Source organism: Colius striatus, chromosome W, assembly GCF_028858725.1.
Source record: "Colius striatus isolate bColStr4 chromosome W, bColStr4.1.hap1, whole genome shotgun sequence".
NCBI classification, from domain to species: domain Eukaryota; kingdom Metazoa; phylum Chordata; class Aves; order Coliiformes; family Coliidae; genus Colius; species Colius striatus.
In genome coordinates this window covers 12,059,771-12,084,972 of record NC_084789.1, presented here as the reverse complement: position 1 = coordinate 12,084,972, position 25,202 = coordinate 12,059,771, and the positions used below count along the sequence as shown (strand labels likewise).

Sequence of the window (25,202 nt, the reverse complement as noted above, 5' to 3'; positions counted from 1 at the left end):
ACAGTGTCAAAAGCCTTGCTGAAGTCAAGGTAGATGACATCCGCTGCTCTCCCCTCATCTAGCCAGCTGGTTATGCACTCATAGAAGGATATCAGGTTGGTCAGACAGGATTTCCCCTTGGTGAATCCATGTGGACTCCCCCAATAACCATCTTCATATGTTTAGTGATGACATTCAGGATGAGTTGTTCTATCACCTTTGCAGGGATGGAGGTGAGGCTGACGGGCCTATAGTTTCCTGGGTCATCCTTCCTGCCTTTTTTGAAGACTGGAGTGGCAGTGACCTTTCTCCAGTCCTCAGGCACCTCGTCTGTCCTCCATGATAGTTCAAAAATGATAGAGATAGGCTTAGCAATCACATCAGCCAGCTCCCACAGCACTCTAGGATGCATCCCACCAGGACCCATTGACTTATGAGCGTTAAGCTTGGCCAACATGTCTTTAACCTCTTCCTTTTCTGCTCAGGGCAAGTCCTCTGCTGTCCTGGCCATCATGTTATCCTTGCTGGACTGGGCTTCCCGAGGGCCAGCCTTGGCTGTAAAGTGAAGCAAAGAAGGCATTCAGTACTTCGGCCTTCTCTGCATCCTTGGTCACCAGCGCACCCTCTGTGTTTAGTAGCGGGCCCACATTCCCCCTCGTCATCCTTCTGCTGCTGATGTACTTGAAAAATGCCTTATTGCTGTCCTTAACATCCCTGGCTAAATTTAATTCTAGAAGGGCTCTAGCCTTCCTAGTTTCACCTCTGCATGCTCTGGCAATGTTCCTTTACTGTTCCCAAGAAGTCAGCCCCTGTTTCTACCTCTCATAGATGGCTGCTTTCTACCTGAGTTGTCCTAGCAGATCCTTGCTCATCCATGGAGACCTCCTACCTCCTTTTCCTCCTTGTATTAACACACTCTTTGTTCTCGAACTAGTAGGAAATCTAAGGCTAGCCTATTTTGTAAAGTCATTTTAATATTAGCTTGGACCTGTTTATTAATGATTTAGAATTCCTTTTGAGTGACTCTTGACAATGTTTCTATTTGCCAAGTCAAATTTTTTATACCTGATTTTCTAGAGCCATTAATCCTGTTAATAGGAAACTTTGGATTCATCAATCAAGTTGTACTGCTGCAAAAGGCCCTGTCCAACTATCAGGGGGTTTTTTCTGTTTTAGTATCTCTCTTAGTTCATCCCCAATATTGGGTTTGGATTGGACTCTTTCCATGTAGGACATAAGGTCAATAATCTTAAGATTACTTGTCTAGTTACTGTACTTAGCTGTAGTCAGGTAGTGCAATATTCATCTGATGTGACTCTTACCGTGTAACCCAGGGATTTTTTGTCTACACTCTCTATCCAAGAATATTTGTATTTTTGCAATATTCCATAATAATTAAGGTAGAATTTAGGAAGACATGGAGGTATCTTCAATTGACTGTGCTAATATTGTAAATTGATGTCATGGTTTAGCAAGGAGCAGCTTTTGCTTGGTAACAGGGAGAGCGGGTTGCAGTGAAGACCTGGTAAAGAGTTTTTGGACTCTCCCCCGACTCCTGGGTTCAGACCCACCTCCGGCTTGGCTGGACCAATCTGATGCCTCTGTGATCATTATTTAAGGACGGGAATTTGAAGTGCTTGGGAGGCGGTGTAAGAGTGGTACAAGATGGAGGCAACCATGTGGACCTCACATTCAGAGAAGGAGGAAAGAAGGAGGAGCGACAGACCGGAGATCCCTCTGCAACTCGTGGCGAGAATGCAGGCTGTACCCCTGCAACCCATGTAGGGCAATGGCAGGCCTGAGAGCCACCAGCAGCTCCGTGTGAATGCACCCAGACGGGCAAGAGACTGTGTGAGGAGGCGGCCATGGCACAGGCCATACTGGAGAGCCTGCAGGCCGCAGAGCAGACCCACACGAGAGGCAGAAAGGAGCTGCAGCTTTTGGTATAAATGCACGTCGGATCCCTCGTGCAGGGCTGCGCTGTGTGTGTGGTACTCCGCGGATGTGCAAGGTGGACTGGTGTGGAGCCTACCTGCCCTGAAGAGAGACAAAGGGCAGAAACTATCGAGAAAGGACTGACTGAAACCCCCATTCCCTGTCCCTCCTGAGCCGTTCAGCAGGGGAGGAGATAAAGACACAGGATCAGGGCTCTGAGCCCAGGAAGAGGGGAGGGGTAGGGAGAAGATGGTCTTAAAGGGCCAGTTGTACTCTTCATCATTGTACCATTCTCTGTTGTTTTGTGTTGGTTATGTTTTAGGGTTTTTTGGTTATTTTTTAGTTGGTGTTGGGTTAAATTATTTTCTGTTTTCTTCCCCAAGCTGAGTAGCCTGGTCTGTTTTGTCCTGGACCATAAGCGACAATTAAGCTTTCCCTGCCCTTTGGCAATTCTCAGGTCTTTGGTACTTGAGGCTAATCGTGGCCTTTTGTCCCCTGATGGGCCTAAACCACAACAATTGGCTTTGTGCACCAATTAAAGCACTAATATACATTTCCTATATACTTCTAATATTCTCCCAAAGGTCTGGTCTAAGTTGTTATAACAACTCATGAACTCTTCTCTTGGCTCTTATCAGCTCATGCACAACCTATTGTACCTGCTATAAGCATCTTAGCCAACTGCACCTGTTCACATTGTAGAAACTTTACGGTTAAAGTTTTACAAGACTTTTACAATGACTTTAAACGATTCCTTGCACAACTATTCTTTCATGATTTCATTAACGAACATGACCTTTTCCATTACAATCCCCCCTTTTCTTTTCCTCATTTCATTCATCAAATCTCCTAAGAACATCTTTAGCCATTTCTAAAATAGGTGTTTCACTTATTCCATCCTCTCCGTTGGTTAACTGCTCGTATTGCTTCCTAACCAGCATTAAGTGGACTGCTTCTAGCCTGGTTTTTACAATCTCAATTATCTCATTGAATACACAAGGCCCAATCGTCAGCACTAATACCAGTAGAATGACGGGCCCAGCTATAGTTGACAATAACGTCTCGTGAGCCAAGGAGAATAGTTGAACCATGACTTATACCAAACTTATTGCTGTTCCCTTTCTTGTTTTCGTTTCTCCAAGCCCTCCCGTAATTTTGTCATCGTGTCTCTCACTATACCGGTATGATCTGCCTAAAAACAGCATTCTTCCCCTAGGGCTGCACACAGTCCCTCTTGTTGTAAAAACAGCAGATCCAATCCCCGGCAATTTTGTAAAGCTTGGAATTTCTGGTTCTGCTGCACTAGAGATGTAATCCCGGTCCCTGCTCCCGCTGCCTCAATTGCCATCAAGGTAGCTATAGTTAGGGCTGTGAAAGGCTCCGGCTTGTGCCGGAGCACCCTGTTATTCCAAAGATTATAGACAAACTCTTCAGGGTGATTATAAAATGCATGGAACAATGGTTACCTGAATACAATATTCACTGCTGGCATTAAATACCTTTAAAGAGGCATGGGGTTACACTGATTTTCGAACAAATCCACTTGGAGCCGTTCACAGGTCTGATTGGTTCAGTCCGATTGCCTCATAAAATGGGGGGTTCATGCTATAACATAGCCAGCAGCAGGATAGTTAACCACTCCATCAGCCAGATAACAACATACCCTCCCCGGATAATGGGTGGGACCTTTATAAAATAAAATGGTACTTTCCTTTTTAGTTTTTCACCCCACATTCTTTTAGGTGCAACGCTTTTGCCCTTCTTAGAGGTAGGCTTGGGATCTTAGGATTCCCAATTTGAGGCTTTGAGAAACTCTATACCCCATTCCCAGTACGTCTCTGCCTTCTTCACCTACTCTGTTGCTTAGAGCAGTGAGGTTTACGATCTTCTCGGCAGCAGTCATAATCTTCAGGGATATTCTCTGTCTCCTTATAGGCCTCTCTCCTTTTGCCTTTTCCTCCAGCACCCACGGGGTGCCTGAAACACTGGCTTTCACATCCAGATCTCAGTTCTATGGGCCTTCTGCGTATAAAGCACCCTTTTATAAACTTAAATTACAATCCCCACTTGACTCTGTTTTATACTTCTAAGGTATTTCTATTCCACGATCTGTTATTTTAAAATAGGTATTACAGACCCACCGATTATCTTACACCTTTAAACATTACACAATTTAAACATTAAACTCTAATATTTTACAAAATGGAAATCACTCCACTCCGCTCTACAGTTAACATGTCACTTTTTACTCAGCTTAAGTTTCAGTTCTCCTGGGACCTCTGCAGCTTCCCACTGATCCTGGGAAATTGGTCCTTAAATAAGACAAGAAAAGGACCCTCCCATCGGGGGGGTTAAAGATGATTCTTTCCAGGTTTTTATCAAGACTTTGTCCCCAGGATTAACCATGTGGATAGCAATATCTAAGGGTGGTCTCTGTACCACCATTCCCTTTTTACAACATTTCAAACGGAGAAGCCCCCGTGTCTGTAACAAAGCTAAGGGTAAACATTTAATCCAGGACATTTTTGTTTCTAACATTAATTTCGTTACTGTTTCTTAATTTCTCCATTCATTCTCTCCACTCTTCCGGAACTTTGGGGATGCCACGGTGTATGGTATCATTTGGCTCCCCATACTGGTGGTTTCTATTTCTAATTTCAGAGAGTGGATTAATATACCTTCATATTTTAAGAGCCTAACATCAGTTATCCATTTTTCTGCCTTTTGTTGTAATACTCCCCCCAGAATGTTATGGGGAGAAAACACCTTTAACTCCCCTCCAAAGGTAACAAATAAAAGGTTTTCTAACATCAGGCAGGCTAGGCAGAGGAGCATTAATCAAATCCACTTTTAAATTCTCAAAGTCTCTTTCATCTTCTTCAGTCCATTTAACTAATCCATCTCGAGTTAATTTCTGGTACAAAAACTTTACCTTCTTAATAAAATTTTCAATCCATTGTCTGCAATGTCCCAACAGACCTAAAAGCTGTCTAACTTGTCTCTTACTCTTTGGAGCTTGTAGGGACAGTATCCCATTTACTCGATCTGGATCAAGTTTCTTACTTCCCTTTATAAACTATAATTTAGATTTAGACACTTTCAACCCTTGTAAACTCAGGAAATTAAACAATTTAATACTTTCTTGTCTAACAGCTTCTTCATCTCTCCCTGCTAATAATAAATCATTCACATATTGAACTAAAATAGCTTCTTTGCCTAACTCATAATTTCTCAAGATCTGTTCTAGTGCTTATCCAAAAAGATTGGGGGACTCTGTAAATCCCTGTGGTAATACAGTCCGTCTCAACTGTTGTTTTCTATGGGTGTCAGGATCTTCACATTCAAAAGCAAAATAATCCCTGCACTCCTCTTTTGGGGGACATGCCCAAAAGACATCCTTAAGGTCTATCACACTATACCACCAGTACTCTGGACTCAATTGACTCAATAAGGTGTGCAGGTTAGCTACCACAAGGAACCTAGTAATAGTTCTCTTGTTTATCTCCCGGAGGTCATGTACTAATCTATAAGCCCCACCAGATTTCTTTACTGGTAATATAGGAGTATCGTAAGGGGACATACAGGACTCAAGTAGTCCCTTAGATATTAGTCTTTCTATTTCTGGTTTTAATCCTTGTCTACCTTCTTGTGACAAGGGCTACTGCTTTACCCTTACTGGCAGCCCGGTGTGTTCCTAAGTCTATAATTAAGTCTCTCCCTAATAAATTATGATCAGCCTCCGAAACTTAACAAAAAGGATCCTACAGCATATTTTTGCTGCTTCAGATTCTATCAGTACCTCCTTCACAAGAGGTACTTTAAATGGTTCCCCTTTTGCCCCTACTACTTGTATTTTCTCTGAAGATATCTTACACCCCTGGGGCAATCACTGGACTGTAGATCTCTCAGCCCTAGAGTCCACTAAAAATTCTACTTCCTAATGCTGAGGACCTAACTTCAGTTTTATCAAGGTCTCGGTTCCTCTTGTGGTCCTCAGCAAATAGAGCCCTTGACTCCCCTATTCTTCCTTAAACATCTGTTCATCCTGGAATCTCCTTCTACAATTCCTTTTTAGGTGTCCCTTCTGTTTACAATAAAAACATTCCATCGTCCTTTGATTCCTTTTTTTTTCCTGATGAATGCACCTGTCTCCCAGGCTTTTGTTTCCCTTTCTAGCCCTTTTTCTTGGCAATCTTCTAATTTTTCTAGTTTCTTTCGGATATCTACCCATGATTTTGCCACAAACTGGGTCTTTTAATAATGCCTGTCCCACTGGAGCTGCTGGATCTATTCCAGAGTACAGTTGGAGGCTTTTACATAATCTCTCAAGCCAATCAGTCGGGGTTTTGTCTTTTCTCTGTCTTTCATTGAATGCTTTGTTAATATTCTGTCCTCGGGGAACAGACTCTCTGATTCACTGGACAATGATGGCTCGGAGGTCTGCCATATGGGCTCTGTGCTCCGACATCTGATTATTCCAATTGGGCCTTTGCAAGGGCCATTTCACATCTGCATCTGGTCCTGCCTGGTGCTGTTGATCCTAGATTCTCATTCCTGCTCTTCAAATCATTTCCCTTTCCTCCATTGTGAATAATATAGTTCATCCCAGGTATAAAGATTCGGCCCTAAGAACTGATCTAATCTCTCAGACACACCCACAGGATCCTCTACCAAATCTCCTCTTCGGGTGGGCTCTTAGCTTTCTTTTCCTTAAGAGCGAACAAGGATACCTTATCAGAAGGTTGGGGTATCCAGAGACTCGCATATTCCATTTCCTCTTGGGTAACGATCTTCTTATCATTTACCCACAAATTGAGGTCTGCTCATAACCAGTCCCCAAAAGACCCAAATATGGGCCAAATAATATGGGGATTTCCTAATGACTTCCCCCCCAAACTTCCATACAGTAATGTACCATCTTTTCCTTACTCTTTTGTCTTCTACGCGGGGGGAATAATTCCAAAATTTTATCATCATCCCCAGAGGACTTTCTGGGGGAATATCTGGCAGCCTATCCTTATGCCACCCATGGGATCAGAGGGCTTGCTCTTCCTCTGTCCCATCTTCTAGAGTGCCCTTGACTCGTTCTCACAATCGTTCCCCTCGGTCGTGACCCACGCCCTCGCGGGCAATGGGAACTGCACTACTGGAGGGTCCACACTCGCTTGGTCTCCTTGAGACCTCTCAGTCACTCGCACTCTAGGACACCCACCCCAACTGAACGGAACCACGCAAATACTTACTCAATCCAGAGTCTTAGTTCAGATCTTCGTGCACAAAAATTATGGGGTACTGCAGGTTTATTTGCTTATTTGCCAAATTTGGAAGGGGTTTGGAATACAGAGTTTGGCAAGGGAATTTCCCACACCAGGGCCATCCGCAGATGGGGTGCCCCCCTAGTCCGGGAATCCAATACCAAATCTACCTGTATCCGAGTCACGGCACCAAATTGTTATAAGTTGCTGTGAAAAAGTTCACAAGCCAATTTAAGTGACTCATTGATCAAATTTATTAAGCAAGCGGCAAATAAGCAAAACAGCGCTGGGTGGCCAGGAGACTCTGCTCCACCAACGGCTCGCGACCCCCTTCCCCCCGTATCAGAGTCCTTTTATACAGTCCTTATTGGTCGGGTGCATCGCTCCCTGGTGTACTCTGGGCATGTGCCCATCTTGTTACTCGGGGGTCTTCTTCTGCCTCCTGGTGGTCGTACGGTGGTCGCTGGGATGAAGTCAGTAGTCTTCCTCTAGTGGCCCGCTCATGAACTCTTCTCTTGGCTCTTATCAGCTCATGCGCAACCTATTGTACCTGCTATAAGCATCTTAGCCAACTGCATCTGTGCACATTGTAGAAACTTTACGGTTAAAGTAAGCAAGACTTTTACAATGACTTTAAACGATTCCTTGCACAACTATTCTTTCATTATTTGATTAACGAACATGACCTTTTCCATTACACAAGTTTTGAGGTTTTTTTCTAAGGTTAGTACATAATGGAATGGTAGGTCTTGCATTATTAGTTGTGTTAAAACCACAAAACCTTGGAAATGTTCCTTCCGTTCCTGAGGGCATATTTTTATATCTTAAATCTACTATTGTATTATTACAGTAAGATCCATGAACTAAGAGTTGCGCAGTTTTTCTTGATCTATTATAGGGTTTGCTAATAGTAAATCTTCCACAATAGTAGATGTCTTTGACATTTACCCTCTAGATAATAGTGAATGGCAGCTTGTTTAAAGCTTTTTATAGCATCATCATATTCTTCTGGTAGAGATGAATTTATTGGTATAATACTCCATGGAAAAGGCTGACTAGCTGAATGAGGAATTGGGATACATGCTGTAACACTGGTAAGGTTACCCATTCCTACCAAACTCTTGTATCAAGGTAAAATTAAGTTTTCCTTTAATCCTGCGCTGGTCTCTCCATCTATATCAATTTCTGCATTTTCTGACATTATCACAGGAGATACAACCTAGAATTTCACAGTTCTCACATAAAGGTCCTTCTTGTTTAACAGTTCATTCTAATGATATGACTGGCTTCATTCTGCTGTAGCGAATCCATGGAGTTATGCCTTCAAGTTTTATTGCAGTAACTATTGTGAGCAGAATCTGGAATGGTCCTATCCATTTTTACTTTGGGAGTTTGTCATTCCAAGTTTTCATGTAGACCCAGTCTCTGGGCTGATATAGATGTATTGCGACATCCAGAGTCAATGGTGTACTTAACAGTACACACCTGTGAAGAAAGGATAAAACTTTCTCCAAGGAAATTATATTGTTTAAGATACTGATTTCCTAACACTCCTGTGTCCATATTTGTTCCCATGACCCGATAAGGTTTACCATATAAAATCTCAAATGGACTAATTTTCTCCTTGGACCATGGCTGAATACATACTCATAATAGCACTAAAAGAAGTGCTTCTAGCCACTTAATCTGGGCTTCTTGACAAATGTTACTTATTTTTCTCATGAGACTCTGATTCATCCTTTCTACTTTCCCACTTGACTGGGATCTACATGGGGTATGCAAATTTCATAGCCTTGGCAATATCCTGAACCACTTTTGCCACAAAGTGGAGACCCCTATCTGATGAGAGACCTATTGGAACTCCAAGCTGTGGTATTATTCCCTTGAGTAGGATTTTTGCTACTTCCCTAGCTTTGTTGGTGCAAAAGGGTAAAAAGCCTCAGGACATCCTGAAAAATTATCTATGATTACCGAAAGATACCTGTACCCATTTTGTTGTGGTAGTTTTGAAAAACTGATTTGCAAATAATTTTCCAGACTTTTCCCTTTATTATTCCTGGTGGAGGTCTTGGAGGCAAATAGGAGTTATTTTGATATTGCCTCAATTCCCCAATGAATTTCTCAATGCTTCTGGGTGATCAGTTCCCACATCGTCTCTTGAAGGACTATTACTTGATTCAAAGGGATAACTCACCATCCTTCCTGATTCTTTTGAGCTTTCAGAAGCTCAACCAATTTATCATCTTTCAGATTGTACTATGGTGGTGATGGCCCTATCTCATGGTATCTTTCCAATATTTACCAGAGTGTCTCCAAGTTGGTGGGCCTTATAATGCATTATCGCTGCTTGTTTTGGCAGATTGATCTTCTGTAACAGCTCCTGTATCAGGGGCTCATATTTAACAGGTGAACCTTACAAGTTCAAAAGTCCTCTTTCTTTCCAAATAGCACCATGGGCATACATGATTCCAAATGTAAATTTTTAATCAGTCTAAATGTTGTCCATCTGTTTGGAAAAGTATCCAACTGGTCTTTTTCCAGGATCCCAGCTTCTGAGTAAGCACTTCCAGGGCAGTCTGTATTCTTTCATGTATAAAAAGTTCATTTTTTTTTTTTTTTAAAATCAAGACCCCTAAAGCTGGGACTCTCATCAAAGCCTGTTTCAATTTCTACCAGTCATGATCTGTAGGTGACACCATCCGGAATAGCTTCCCTGGTATTAGCTACTACTAGTATGTCATCCACATACTGTAACAGTGTCATCTTTTCACAATTCTTTTACCATTACTCTAATTCCTTGGCCATCTGATTCCCAAAAATCATAGGGTTATGTTTGAACCTTTGCGGCAACACATTCCAGCATAATTGCAATTTTCTACCAGTTCTAGGATTCTCCCATTCAAAAGCAAACAGTTTCTGGCTATTGATTTCAAGAGGAATGTTTTAGATCACTCTTGCAATAAATCAGTTACAACCCTTTCTTAGCCTCTAACTTAATCTGGTATTATTTTCATCTTACCACTCTGGTGCCTGGTTTCAACTGAATTGTTTCTGGTTGTGCTGCCCATGATTATCCAGAGTTTCTCACAGTCCAGACAGGGGAGTCACTGCATTTTCCACTTCCTCTGGAATCCCAACTTAATTCTGCAACATAAACATCCCGGTCTTGCTTATCTGCTTAAGACTTACTTATCTTTCAAAGGGAGTCTGTTCTTCGGTTCTTTGTATCTTTGGTATTGCCTGTAGCTTGTATTTTAATACGTCCTGTGCATCTTACTATTCATAGTAGGCCTAAGTATTTGTTTTTTGTTGGCCTTGTAATTAAACTTTTCTCAGCACACTGTCTTGTCATCCTTATTATATATTGAATCAATAAGTTTAGGTAGACATATTGATTCTATCTGTATCCCTTTCAGTATAGTGTCAAAAAGGTTTGTTTCTTCCACTCATAGATTGAGCTGCACTTTGCTGCCTTTCATTTGTATCCCTCTACTCATCCACAGATTGTAGGTTCAATAGGGTGGGACCATTTTGTAAGATCTAGGTCTTCTTTTCTTACTGTTTTATTTATTTATTTATTTATAATTGCAATATTAAAAAAAATCAACACTTCTAATTCAAAACTGCATATCTCCACGTACATATTTCATTCTATGCACATAATAAGTTCTGCTAATTCTGTAGTGGAGTATTTAAAAATATGCACGTGCAGCATTAGTAGTTAATAATTACATTGTGTTTGTGTATAACACTAGGATATAAAAGCTACATACTGAATGTCTTTATTAATAGACTTTCTACATGTATGGCTACCCTATCTCCCAATAAACTGTGTCTTGAAATGGGCATTTTGTAATCTTGTCATAATAAAGTATTTCAGCATCAGATAGAAATGTTACTCTTCTGTATCTAGATGAGCTTTGTACTTTTCTTTTGCAGTGGTTGGTTCTGCACACACGCGGCCTATTCAACTTCCTGAACAGTCTTCCTCCTCACCACAGAATGGCAGTGTTCCAGATATATCTCCAGTTCAAGCTGCAAAAAAGGAATTTGGACCCCCTTGTATGTAAACCATGTATTAAGGATTCATTCATTGTATGTACCTTCTCTTGGATTATGTTGTTATCCATAAATGACAAATGGTCGATATATGCAGTTGACCATAGCCTTCCTCAAGAAGTGTTTTCAGATTGATGTGCCTAAACAAATGTTCACTTTTGTCATAGTTTTTCTAGTATTTGGAATTTATTATTCCTTTTTTTTTTTTTAACCATAACAGTGTTTTTTTTTTTTAATTTGCCTGGGGTTTCTTTTAATTCAAATCAAGAGATCACATGTATCCAAATACCATCGCATATCCAAATATTTTTTGAGGATCATCCTCTTTATATTCAGTTGTGTAATTATTGTCCCATTCCCATGATTTTTTTCTAATTCATTCTATAAATTTTAGAAATTTTTAGTAATTATTCTGTACTAATCTTGAAAATATAATTGATATAAATAAATGCATTCTAATTATTTATAAATTATTAGAATAAAAATGTTATAGTGTAAATACTAAATTAATGCAACACTAAAAATATCTTTAAATTATATCATTTTCTTTAAGCACATAGAAAATCTAATTGTGTAAAAGAGGTTGAAAAACTGCAAGAGAAACGTGAAAAAAGAAGGCTACAGCAGCAGGAACTTAGAGAAAAAAGAGCTCAGGTTAGTATTTTTAGCTCAGATGGAAAATGTATGTCAGGAAGATAAGATGTTTGCAAAATGATTGTACTTTTTTCAGTCCTCAATATTTTTAATGAACTGTAATAATCTTGAAATTAAATGTTTTCATCCTGTATACAATTTTGATAAATATTTTGATGCATGATTACATTGCTCTGATATCTGTCTTTAGACAGTTTTCCCCTTCTTCCTACAGAAATAATTGCTTACATTTGCTTATCTTTCTCTGTATTAATTAAAAATCAAGTACCCATGATAGCTATGAAAATAATTATATCATTGACTTCTATATAATGCTGTTATTCTACAAGAGGTATTATAGCATTATAATAAATTGTTCTTAATGGGCTTTGATGTTTCATAGGAGATCTATTTGAGGCTCAAATTTGAACAGTAATTTTTTTTCCCTTTACACCTGTCTATGCATTTATAATTTAGCTTTGCATCATGCAAACACCTTGGCATCAACTTGTTAGAACTTGTGTAAAAGAAATTTTGAATAAAATCTCTTAATATTAAATGACTTTCTGTCACAGTAGTGTAAAAGCTTTAGCAAAACTAGTAGTGTAATCTTGTTGTCAGGCCTATGTGTATGTGTTAGTCTCTGTAAAAAGATACTACCAATCTACTTCTGCAAGGCTTTTGACACTGTCTCCCATAACATCCTCATAGGAAAGCTCAAGCAGTGTGGCTTGGATGAGTGGACAGTGAGGTGGATCAAGAGCTGGCTGAATGACAGAGCCCAGAGGGTGGTGATCAATGGCACAGAATCGAATTGGAGGCCTGTGGCCAGTGGAGTTCCACAGGGATCGGTTCTGGGGCCAGTCTTGTTCAACATCTTCATCAACAACCTGGATGAGGGGACTAAGGGTACCCTCAACAAGTTCGCTGATGACACCAAACTGTGAGGACTGGCTGATTCCCCAGAAGGCTGTGCTGCCATTCAGCGGGATCTCTACTGACTTGAGAGTTGGGCAAAGAGGAACCTCCTGAGGTTCAACAAGGACAGGTGCAGAGTCCTGCACCTGGGGAGGAACAAGCCCATGCACCAGTACAGACTGGGGGTTGAACTGTTGAAGAGCAGCTCTGCTGCAGAGAGTGACCTGGGAGTCCTGATTGACAGTAAACTAAATATGAGCCAACAATGTGCCCTCATGGCCAAGAAGTCCAGTGGCATTCTGGGATGCATCAAGAAGAGTGTGGGCAGCAGGTCAAGGGAGGTTCTTCTCCCCCTCTATTCTGCCCTGGTGAGGCCTCATCTGGAGTACTGTGTCCAGTTCTGGGCTCCTCAGCTCAAGAGGGACAGGAAAGTGCTGGAGAGAGTCCAGCGCAGGGCCACCAAGATGATCAGGGGACTGGAACATCTTTCATACGAGGAAAGGCTGCAGGAACTGGGGCTGTTTAGTCTGGAAAAGAGGAGACTGAGGGGTGATCTTATTAATATTTACAAATATCTAAATGGTGGGTGTCAGGAGGTTGGGACATCCCTTTTTTCTATAGTAGCCAGCAACGGGACAAGGGGTAATGGGATGAAGCTGGAACACAAAAAATTCCATTTAAATATAAGAAAAAGATATTTTACTGTGAGGGTGATGGAGCAGTGGAACAGGCTGCCCAGAGGGGTTGTGGAGTATCCTTCCTTGGAGGTCTTCAAGACCTGCCTGTACATGTTCCTATGCAATCTGATCTAGGTTGACCTGCAGGGGAGTTGGAGTAGATGATCTCTAAAGGTCCCTTCCAACCCCTACCATTCTATGATTCTATGATACTATTGACATAATATGTACCACCATCAAGTAAATAACTCAGGCAAGTTACTTCATGGTTTAATGAGACTTCTAAGTTGAGCTAAAATCACTTAAATTGAATTAATGTTCTTCAATGTCCATCCACTTAAACAAATACAAAACATCATTATGACTATATGTGTGAGGAGCAAATAATTTTTGATTTATATGTGAAAATTCTTTGATGTGCTACTACACCTAAAATTTTCTTTTTATTACTTCTGTGACAACGCCCGCTTAAACTTATGTATGAGAAAGTTATGGTTTTCTTAGTAACTTGTATGTATCTATGCTTCATGTTGCTTTGTGTGTTCTGTTGTTGTGAAATGCAACAATAATTAGCCAATCACTGGCTTCTGGTGGACAAGAACTTTAAACAGGATTTGAAGAATATTAAGCAAATACCTTTTCCATAATAAGCAATACCCCTTTCTGAATGTTAGAACGAAATGTTCCAGCAGGAATACATTTTGTATGGACTTACTCTAAGTAGTTTTTAGTTCAGGGTGAACAACTTAAAGGTACAGTCAAATTCCGATTACCTGGGCACAGTTTTGTCTGAAGTATGGATCAACTGTCACAGGCACAGACATGAACTGGCTCCATTTCAACTTATTAACCCCAATGCAGTGCTTTCTGAAAGTGCCTATGCTATTTACACAGACAGATGTGATCCAAAAGGAATTTTAGTTCATTTATGGGAACCCATGCAAAGCTTAATAAGGTTCCAGCACCAAGCTAGCTATGCATGGCAGCATCATGTCCTGAAAAGGGGTAGAAAGTGAGTCCCAGGGAGAAGTGACAGGAAGGACATTTGAGTGATTTTGCAGAGAACCATCCCAGCTGTCGTGGTTTGGCCCAGCTAGCAAAGCACCACGACAGTCTCTTGCTCGGTGGCCCCCCATTCACTCCCACCCTCTTTAGGATGGTGGAGGCCCCAGTGAGACAGGAGTAAAAAGATAAGCAAGGTTGTTGTGGATTAAGACAAGGGCAGGGAGGGCTCGCTGCCAGTTAAGGTTCTGGGTGAAACAGACTCCAGTACTCGATTTAGAGAGGAAAATAGGAACTATTTAATAGCAACTATTTACAGGAGCTATCTTTACAGCCCCTTCCCCCTTACCAGAAATGACTATCATGTCAAACCATGACACCAGCTCACGGTACTCTCAGTAGCTCAGGCTTCACAAGGATAGAGCTCTGTGCATGTTCTTACATGTCTATTTGCTCTGATATTGATGGTTACAGATTTAGAGAGAGGAGGACTTGTGAGCCTGGGTGTAGCCTATTGTGTATCGTTGGGATGTCTTCTGCTTATGGGGGAATCTAGGAATGTTAGAAGAGTTTCCAATGCATCCAATAACTGTAGGAGTTAACTAAGGACTGGCAAGTAGGATCAAGATCCTAACTAACTTGACTCCAACAAGATTGTGTTTAGAGCAGCTGAGGCACCTGCACTGTCCTCTGCAGTGTGTTTTGTACCTGTATCCATTTGTCTTTCAGACCATCTTATCTCAGACTAAGAGGTGTTGACTGTATATGCTATCTGTTGTGCAATTGTGCAGCTGTGTTTCTTTAATGTGAAGATTCTGGCAAAAGGCAGGAGTACTTTCTTGAGTAGACTTTTAATGAGTCTTCAATTTAAAAATATTTTCTATTACATACCAACCAAAAATATGAAATATAAGGCATATAATTGTTTTGCTTTATGGTTAGTAAATTAGTTACATCATAATAGAAAAAGGCATTAAGCTAGCAGTCGAGACATTTATGGCATTTTGGAGAAAAATTAACATTTCAGTTAATGTGTATTTTTTTAGAAGTAATTTTACAAGATATTGAAATTAGTTAATTTCAGGAAAAAATATAATTTAGAAATTCTTTTGATTGCTTCCCTAGGATGTTGATGCTACAAACCCAAATTATGAAATTATGTGTATGATAAGAAATTTTAGGGGAAGTTTGGATTATAGACCACTGACAACTTCAGATCCTGTAAGTATCCCAGTGATATGGATTTTTTTTATCCTTCTGAATTTTGCTTCATGTTTCCATTTTTTTTCAATGTTTGAATATACTTCTGTCAGTACTAAGTAGTCAGCTAGCCTCTATATTGTTGATTTTCCCAGGATGCTAATGAATGTGCACACAAAGCCATTAAGCTTCTCTGAGAAACCCCGTTGAGTATAAAGGTTAATAATTGATCTTTGAAGGTGATGAGGGCCTTTGATTTGCAGAGAAGACAGAGGAGCAGAATCCTTAAATTATGATTGTCAGATCTCTCTGGAAATTGTAGAATAGTTTGGGTTGGAAGGGACCTTAAAGTTCATCTAGTTCATACCACCTGCCATGTACAGGGACACCTTCCACTAGACCAGATTTCACAAAGCTCCATCCAACCTGTCCTTGAACACTTCCAGGGAGAGAGCATTCTTCTCCAGGCAACCTGTTTCAGTGCCTCACCACTCTCACAGTGAAGAATTTATTCTTAATATCTAATCTAAATCTACCCTCTTTCAGATTAAAACTGTCACCCCTTGTCCCATCTCTGCACTCCCTGATAAAGAGTCCCTCCTCATCTTTCCTATAGTCCCCCTTTAAGAACTGTGTCGTGATTTTGCCCAGCCGGGAACAAAGAGCCACGAGGATGCTCGCTCACTCCTCCCCTCCCGGTGGAGTGGGAAGGGGAACCAGAGAAAAAGGGGAAAAACCCGCGTAGGTTGAAATAAGAGCGGTTTAATAGAACAACAATAAGAAGAAACAGGTTCAGGGGGAAAAAGGAACAGTTTTAACAGTAAACGAGGGGAATATACAAAAGGAATGGCGCGTGCCGCGGCTGCTCACCACTCGGGACCCAGCGCGACCCCCCCCTCCGACCGGCAGCCCCGCCCGTGCTCCCGAAGCCCCGCCCCTGACTAGCTCCCTGCTTCTAGGTACTGGGCATGATGTCAGTATGGTATGGAATACCTGTTGGCCAGCCCAGGTCAGCTGCCCATGCTGTGCCCCTTCCTACTTCCTCATCAAAGTTAACTCTATCCTAGCCCAAACCAGGACAAACTGGAAGGCTGCTATAAGGTCTCCCCAGAGCCTTATTTTCTCTAGGTTAAACAAACCCAACTCTCTCAGTCTGTCCTCATAAGGCACATAGTGCTCCAGCCCCTAATCATCTTCTCTGAACCTGCTACAATAGGCTCATCTCTTTCTGAAACCAGTACTCCAAGTCGGGTCTCATGTAAGTGGAGTAGAGGGGAAGAATCACCTCCCTCAGCCTGCTGGCTACACTTCTTTTGATGCGATTGGCTTTCTGGGCTGTGAGCACACATTATCCACTAACACCACCAAGTCCTTCTCCACAGGGCTGCTCTCAATCCACTCATCACCCAGCCTGTATCCATGGTTGGAATTGCTCTGACCCAAAAGTGGGACCTTGCATTTGGCCTTGTTGAACTTCATGAGATTTGCACAAACCCACCTCTCTAGCCTGTCAATGCCCCTCTGTATGGCATCCCTTCTCTCTAGAGTATCAACTTGGTAGTTTGACCCTGGCTAGATGCCAGGTGCCCACCACACCGCTCTATCCCTCACCTCCTCAGCAAGCCAGGGAAGGGGAGAAAATAAGATGGGAGACTCGTGGGTTGAGATAAAAGCAGTTTAATAAAGAAACAGCAAAGCCGTGCGCACGGGAAGTGAAGCAAAAAGCAGATAAAGCTGTTACTCTCTACTTCCCATCAGCAGCGATGTCCGGCCACCTCCCGAGAAGCAGGGCTTCGGTACGCGTAGCAGTTGCTTTTGGAAGGCCGGAAATGAATCTTGCCTCCCCTTCCTGCTCCTCTCCCCCAGTTTATATTACTGAGCTGATGTCATATGGTATGGAATATCTCCTTGGTCGGCCTGGGTCAGCTGTTCTGGCCGTGGTCCATCCCAAGATTGTGCTCACCCACAGCTATTGGTGAAGGTGAGGGAAGGAATACTGGAGGGACAGCCCTGATGCTGTGCAAGCAGTAGTCATAATAATGATATCAACAGTAAGCACAGCACTGCAAGAACTGCTGTGGAAAATCACTACCATCCCAGACCCACTACAGTCTATTACACCACGCAACTTGGTGTCATCTGCAAACTTGCTCAGGGTGCTCTAAATCCCACTGTCCATGTCCCCGACAAAGATGCTAAAAAATACTGGTCCCAATATAGACCCCTGAGGGACACCACTCATCACTGGTTGCCGCTCAGACATCGAGCCATTGACCAAAAATCTTTGAGTGCAACCATCCAGCCAATTCCTTATCTACCTAGTTCTCGTGCTTTGGCCCAGCTAGCACAGAAGCAACGCAACAGTCTCTCGTTCGGTGCCCCCCATTCACCCCCACCCTCTTTAGCATAGTGGAGGCCTCAGCAAAATAGGAGTAAAAAGATAAGCAAGATTGTTGTGGATTTAGACAAGGGCAGGGAGGGCTCACTGCCAATTACAATTTCGGGCAAAACAGACTCCAGTACTTGACTTAGAAAGTAGGAAAGTTTATTCTACTACCTACAAGAAACAGAACGAAATAAAAGCAAAAAGGGAGTAGGATGATGAGAAAATTACAATCAGCACTTTAAGATCTACCTTCCCCATCCCTCCTTTCTTCCTGGGCTCAGCTCACTGCTCCTGATATCTCTACCTCCTCCCCCCTTAATGGCTCAGGTGGGCAGGGAATTGGGGATGTGATCAGTCTCTCACAGATGGTCTCTGCTGCTTCTCTCTTCTCAGAGGAGGACAACTCATTGCATTCTTCCCCTGCTCCAGTACAGGGTCCCTTACTGAACTTCTCTGGTGTGGACTCTTTCCAACAGCTACAGCTTCTGCCAATACAGGGTCCCTCACGTGGGACACAGTCCTTAATGGACATCTCTGACGTGGATTCTTCCCATCAGATACAGCTTCTGCAGATACAGAGTCCCTCCCATGGGACATGGCCTCTCCTGGGCATAATTTTAATGAGCTTCTTTGACAGGAAGAACCCTCCTCTTCCAACTTCTTCTTAAAAAGTGATCGTGGAAGCGTCTAATTGGCTCAGCCCCGGAAGTGGGTCTCGCTCAGAGCTGGGGAGAGTTTCAAGCAACTTCTTACAGGAGCTATCTTTTCAGCCTATTTCCCCTTACTAGAAATGACTGTCATGTCAAACCATGACACAGGGGTTGGAAGGGACCTCTAGAGATCATCTAGTTCAACCCCCTTTATAAAGCAGGTCTGCCTAGATCAGCAATGCATGCAGGTATGTTTTGAAAACCTCCAAAGAAGGAGACTCCACAGTCTCTCTGGGCAACTTGTTCCAGTACTCTGTCACCCTCACAGTAAAAAAGTTTTTCCTTAAGTGGAACTTTTTGTGTTCCAGCTTTTGTCCATTACCCCTCGTCCTATTACTGGACGCTACGGAAAAAAAGATTTCCCAGGATGCCATTGGCCTTCTTGGCCAGGAGGACACATTGATGGCTCATGTTTAGTTTATTATCGAGCAGAACTCCCAGGTCTCTCTCCACACAGCTACTCTTCAGTGGGTCAATCCCCAGCTTGTACTGGTGCATGGGGTTGTTACTCCTCAGATGCAGGACTCTGCACTTGTCCATGTTGAACCTCATGACCACAGGCCTCCAACTCGATTCGGCTGCACTGATCACCACTCTCTGGGCTCTGTCACTCAACCAGTTTGTGATCCACCTCACTGTCTACTCATCCAAGCCACACTGCCTGAACTTTCCTATGAGGATGTTATGGGAGACAGTGTCAAAAGCCTTGCTGAAGTCAAGGTAAATGACACCCACTTTTCTCCACTCCTCTACCCAGCCAGTCATGCCGTCATAGAAGGCTATCAGTTTGGTCAAGCAGAATTTCCCCTTGGTGAACATGTATTGAGTCCCCTGATAACCATCTGTTCATGTGTTTTGAGATGGCATCCAGGATGAGCTATTCCATCACCTTTCCAGGGATAGAGGGGAGGCTGACTGGCCTGTAGTTTCCCAGGTCATCCTTGTTGCTTTTCTTGAAGACTGGAGAGAAAGTGGAGTTTTGCTTGTTGGGAGGGAGTACAGTTTCTTTCATCTTCCTTGCTTGTCCTATGTGCCTGAAGAAACCCTTGCTATTTTTCACATCCCTAATCAAGTTCATCTCCATCTTTTCCGTGGCTTTTCTGATCCCCTCCCTGCCCTCGGGCCACATCCCTATAATCTCCCCAGGATGTGTATCCCTGACTCCACTGCCTATGTATTTTGGTTTTGTGTTTCACTTTGGCTAAGAGGTCTTGACTTAGCCAAACTGGCCTTCTGCCTCCCATCTGACTTCTTGCACATTGGAATTGAGAGCTCTTGTGCCCTAAAAAAAATGTTTTTTAAATATCTCTGTTGTGATTTTGCCCAGCTAGTGATGAAGCACCACTTCAACAGAGACAACACTCTCTTGCTCACTGCCCCCCATCCACCCCCACCCTCCTTTGGACAACGGAGACCCCCAGCGAAATAGGACAAAAAAACCCAACTCCAAGGATGTTGTGGATTGAAACAAGGGCAGGGAGGGCTCACTGCCAATTATGACTCCAGGGAAATACAGGGTCTTTCCCACTGGACATGACCTCTTCCAAACGTAGTTTTAATGAACTTTGGCATGGATTCTTCCCAACAGCTACAGCTTCTGTGAATATGGGGTCCCTCCCATGGGACACAGCCTCCTCCAGCCATAGTTACTGCCCCTGGCACAGGGTCTTTTACGAAGTGCAAACAAATCTCTGCTTCACCAGTCCTCTCCACAGGATTCAGGGGAGTCTCTGCTCCAGCACACCTCCTCCTCTCTTCCGTCACTGACCTTGGGGTCTGCACGGCCTCTTCTCTCTTCCCACTCCTTGCACCACCACCAGCTGGAAAAGAAGGAAAGACAGAACCAGAAGGAACAGGAGAAATCCTCTTCCAGCTTCTTCTTAAAAAGTGATCGTGGAGGCACCTAATTGACTCAGCCCCAGAAGTTGGTCCAGCTCAAAGCTGGGGAGAGTTTCAAGCCATCTTTACAGCCCCTTCCCCCTTACCAGAAACAGCTCCATGTCCAACCATGACAATCTCCCAGCTCTTGTTTGCTCTTTTACCTCCAAGGGCAGTTTCCCAAGGAATCCCACACGCTAGCTACCTAAACAGACAAAATTTTGCCTTTCTGAGGTTTAGGGTCCTTTACCCCTCAAGACTGAGAATTCTACTAGAGTATGATCAAAGAGATTGTCACAATTTTTGCTACAGATGGATTTACTTGCAATATTCCAAGATGTACCTGGTACTCTGCAGGTTCAGATCACTGCTTGCAGGGAATTTTATTAATATATTGTTCTCCCTTTTGTGTTCTTATGAGGAAAGGCTGCAAGACCTGGGACTGTTTAGCCTTGAAAAGAGGAAGCTAAGGGAGGACCTCATTAACACTTACAAGTACTTAAAGGGTGGATGTCAGGAGGATGTCTCTGTTGTCTCCAGTGACAGGATAAGGGATAATGGGCATAAGCTGGAGTATAAAAAGTTCCATTTAAACATAAGGAAAAAAATTCTTTTCTGTAAGGGTGATGGAGCACTGGAACAGGCTGCCCAGAGAGGTTGTGGAGTCTCCTTCTCTTGAGGTTTTCAAAACCCACCTGGATGTGTTCCTGTGCAACCTGATATATATGAACCTGCTTTAACAGGGGGGTTGGACTAGATGATCTCTAGAGGTCCCTTTCAACCCCTACCATTCTATGATTCTATGATTATTGTGCAGATACAAGGAACTTTTACACATTCACATGATCCACTGTTTTAGAAATTTATCTTTGTGTAAATGATTGGTTAATTAATGCAGGAATAGAAGTAAAATGTCATATAACTGGAATTGGGGTATACTTCACTGAAATATTGTTCCCTTTGTAGATTGATGAGCACAGGATATGTGTTTGTGTACGAAAACGACCACTCAATAAAAAAGGTATGACTGTTTAAGATTTTGCTGGGTTTTTTTTCTCTGAAAAGCTGCTTCTAATAGTATTATTCGTATTAAAGAAATCTAGAAATACTAATCAAACTTTTTTATATTGACAATATGTGAGGGACCCAGAAAATTCATAAACTTGTCATAACCTGGAGAAAGACGTGGAGAAAAGAAGTTTAACTGGCACCATTTTATGGATTGGGAGCTGAGGCACAGAGATACTATTATTTTTTCCCAAGGTCATCTAGGATGCATTTTGTTGATCTGGGAACTAATTCTACTGTAATTTCTTCAATATTCTTACATTGTGTTAGCATCACCATTCTTTTAAACTATCCTTTAAGTGATCTCCTGATCTGTGAGCTACCCAATGAAAACTTTTCTACACTTTTTTTTTATACATACAGACTTATACTGTCAAGTGATCTTGAATCAGACATCAAGGGAACAATTCCGGTGCCTGAATGTTGCCGTCTTCTGACATGTAAGGTGGCCAGGGATATCCAAGACATCCTTCCAGGGCTAGTGGGTTACAAACTGGAGACTTTTATCTCCTGGAATTACTGCTCAGGACTGCACAGGGTACCTTAGGTCATATGAATGCCCCAAACAGCATTTCAAATGTTATTGATTCAAAGTCAGAGCTTCCAAACCCCCTTGCTTTCTAACATTCTTCACTGAGAGTGTGAAGTTAGGTGCAGCTAGGTAAGGATTCCAAAATAAAGACTCAATAACAACGGAGTTGTTATTAAGCAGATATTCTTTAATGCAGCCCTGGATGCACAGGGGATCTTTCCACCAAACGTGCATACCACAAGACAAAAGTATACTCATTTTATACATTAAAACATGAATATTCATTATCTTTCATGGGATTATTTACCATAAACAAGCCTATTCCAGGAAACAACCAATTATACAATTCTTTCGATATTTCTATATTTCTTTCAGTGATCGTTCACTGTTTTTCCTCTAGATTTCCAAAAGTGATTTGCTATCACTCTGCTAACTCAACTTACATCTTAAACATTTGCTGGTTGTATCTTAGGCATTCTCTTTCTAGACAATGCTTTGTCTGACAGAGTCATAAGGCCTTGAGAAACATGAACAACCTTAAGAATCTTTAACTATACAAAGGTCCTGAGGCTTTTAGAAACATTAAGAATCTTAAGAAATGATATACAAAAATTCAGTAGTATCAGTTTTAAGAAACTAAACTGAAATATTTAAATAATTCAACAGCTCCATTTCAATTCTCTCCTTTTCTTTCTCATTGCAAGTTCTTCTGAAACAATTTTATAACAATCTGTCTCGTCCTAATGACTTAGCAAAATATCTTCCTGATTCTGTTTGATACATGATCTTATATTTACCAAATTTATATATATTCAAACTGTTACATTATCGTCGAAGAAGTTTTAACTTTGTTGATCCCACAGGCTCTGATATCCACTGTTTTCCTGCCGATTTCTTTACTTGCAAGTAGTGTATCCAAACTGGTTGTTCTCTGATTCTGATGTTGTCAGCAAAACCTGGAAGGGTCCTTCCCACTTCTGCTCCAGTGGTGATCCTGCAAAAACTTTTACATACATGTAATCACCTGGTTTCAAAGAATGAATCATCTGATCCAGGCCTCTATCCCTGGTTCCTAAGATTATTTTATCAATCTTTTCAATTGATTTCCCAAACTAATCATGCATTTTTGTAAATGTCTGTTCTGGTTTATCAAGGAGCAGCTTTTGGCTTAGTAACAGGGGGAGCCGGTTGCAGTGAAGACCCAGTAAAGAGTTTGTGGACTCTCCCCCAGCTCCTGGGTTCAGACCCACCTCCGGCCCGGCTGGGCCAATCTGGCGCCTCTGCGATCACTATTTAAGGGACGGGAATGGGAATGCGAGTCAGGAGGTGGAAGAGTAATACAAGATGGAGGCGACCACGCGGACCCTTCGGCCAGAGAAGGAGGAAGGAAGGAGAAGCAGTAGACCGGAGACCCTTCTGCAAGCCGTGGCGAGAATGCAAACTGTGCCCCTGCAATCTATGGAGACCCCTGGCAGGACTGAGAGTTACCAGCAGCTCCATGTGAGTGAGCCCGGACGGGCGAGGGACTGTGTGGGGAGATGGCCATGGCCCAGGCCGTGTTGGAGAGCCTGCACGTCGCAGAGCAGCCCCACACGAGAGACAGAGAGGAGCTGGAGCCTTTGGAATGGGTGCGCGTCGGAGTAGCCCGTGCAGGGCTGCCATGCGTGTGAGTTACCCCACGGACTTGCAGGGAGGGCTGGTGTGGAGTTCACCCGTCCTGAGGAGGGACAAACGGCAGAAGCTATGGGGAGCAGACTGACTGAGACCTCCACTGCCTGCCCCCTCGAACCGTTCAGGGGGGGGCAAGGTAAAAACCCCGGGATCAGGGCTCTCATCCCGTGAAGAGGGGAGGGGTGGCAAGAAGGTGTTCTTAAAAAGGCTGATTGGACTCTTCATTGATGTATTACTCTGTGTTGTTTCGTTTTGGTTATGTTTTGGTTTTTTTGGGGGTATGTTTTAGTTGATGTTGCATTAAATTATTTTCTGTTTTCTTCCCCAAACCGAGTAGCCTGGTCTGTTTTGTCCTGAACCTTAAGCGGCAATTAAGCCTTCCCTGCCCTTGAGCAATTCTCAGCCTCTTCAGTACTCGAGGCTAATCGTGGTCTTTGTTCCCTAATGGGCCTAAACCAGGACAATGTCTTTCACCTAACCAATTCAAATCTTCCCCTTGATATTGAGACTGATAAGTCCATTTGAAATTTTATATGGTAGACCTTAAATATCTCTTTGATCCTTGGCTTAACTCTTAACCTAAGCAAAGTGAGGGTAAGTATTTGATACCAATATAAATTAGCTTTTTGACAAATTTTTGCTAATTGTTGTTTTATCAAGTGATTAGATTTTACTTGTCCACTCACTTGTGGCTGTTATGGGGTGTGTAATTGCCAATCAATTTTTATAGTTTACTAACTTCTTGTATTATCTGAGCCCAAAAGTGCGTACCTCTGAAGATAAGTAATAAATAAGTATTCCATTTAGTAGCACTCAAGTTACTTCTCTTGCCTTGTTCATTCTGCAAGGAAAACTCCTGATCAGCCTGAAAAGTATCTGTTAATACCAACAAATATCAATACTCCTTGTTGTGCTCTTCTGTAAACTAATTTCAATAAAATGTTAGAGGGTATTATAATATGTCCATCAGGTGTATGTGCACATTTATCTGTTTGTTCTTTTCCCTCTAAATCATTGATCAAATCTTTATCTTCTTTAGAATAATTTGGCAATTCTGATGGTAAATATAAAGCTGGAAGTTTACTGTCTGGAATCAAAGCTAGTGCCCTGATTTCAGCTCGTTCTGCCACTTCTTTAGCTTCAAATCTGCCAGTTTATTTTCAATTTCCTGTTCAGTGTTACTTCTTTGATGCCCCATGCAATGCATCACAGATACCTTTTCTGTCAATTTTACAGCTTTTTAAAAATTGTAATATCTCTTCAGCATGTTTTATTTGTTTTCCTTGTGCGGTGAGTAGA

General features: G+C 42.2%; 1 protein-coding gene across 3 annotated transcripts in view; it reads left to right on the top strand.

Annotated features, from left to right (window-relative positions):
• The window catches only part of LOC133628483 (kinesin-like protein KIF2A), a 102,020-nt gene that overhangs the window by 26,416 nt on the left and 50,402 nt on the right, over positions 1-25,202 (top strand). For 2 of the 3 annotated variants that reach the window (XM_062016693.1, XM_062016694.1), the window contains exons 5-8: positions 11,109-11,231; positions 11,782-11,882; positions 15,584-15,679; positions 21,599-21,653. In XM_062016693.1, the coding sequence (XP_061872677.1) occupies positions 11,109-11,231; positions 11,782-11,882; positions 15,584-15,679; positions 21,599-21,653 (375 nt within the window). The remainder of the gene's footprint in view (positions 1-11,108; positions 11,232-11,781; positions 11,883-15,583; positions 15,680-21,598; positions 21,654-25,202) is intronic. The other variant, XM_062016695.1, reaches the window with a different exon arrangement.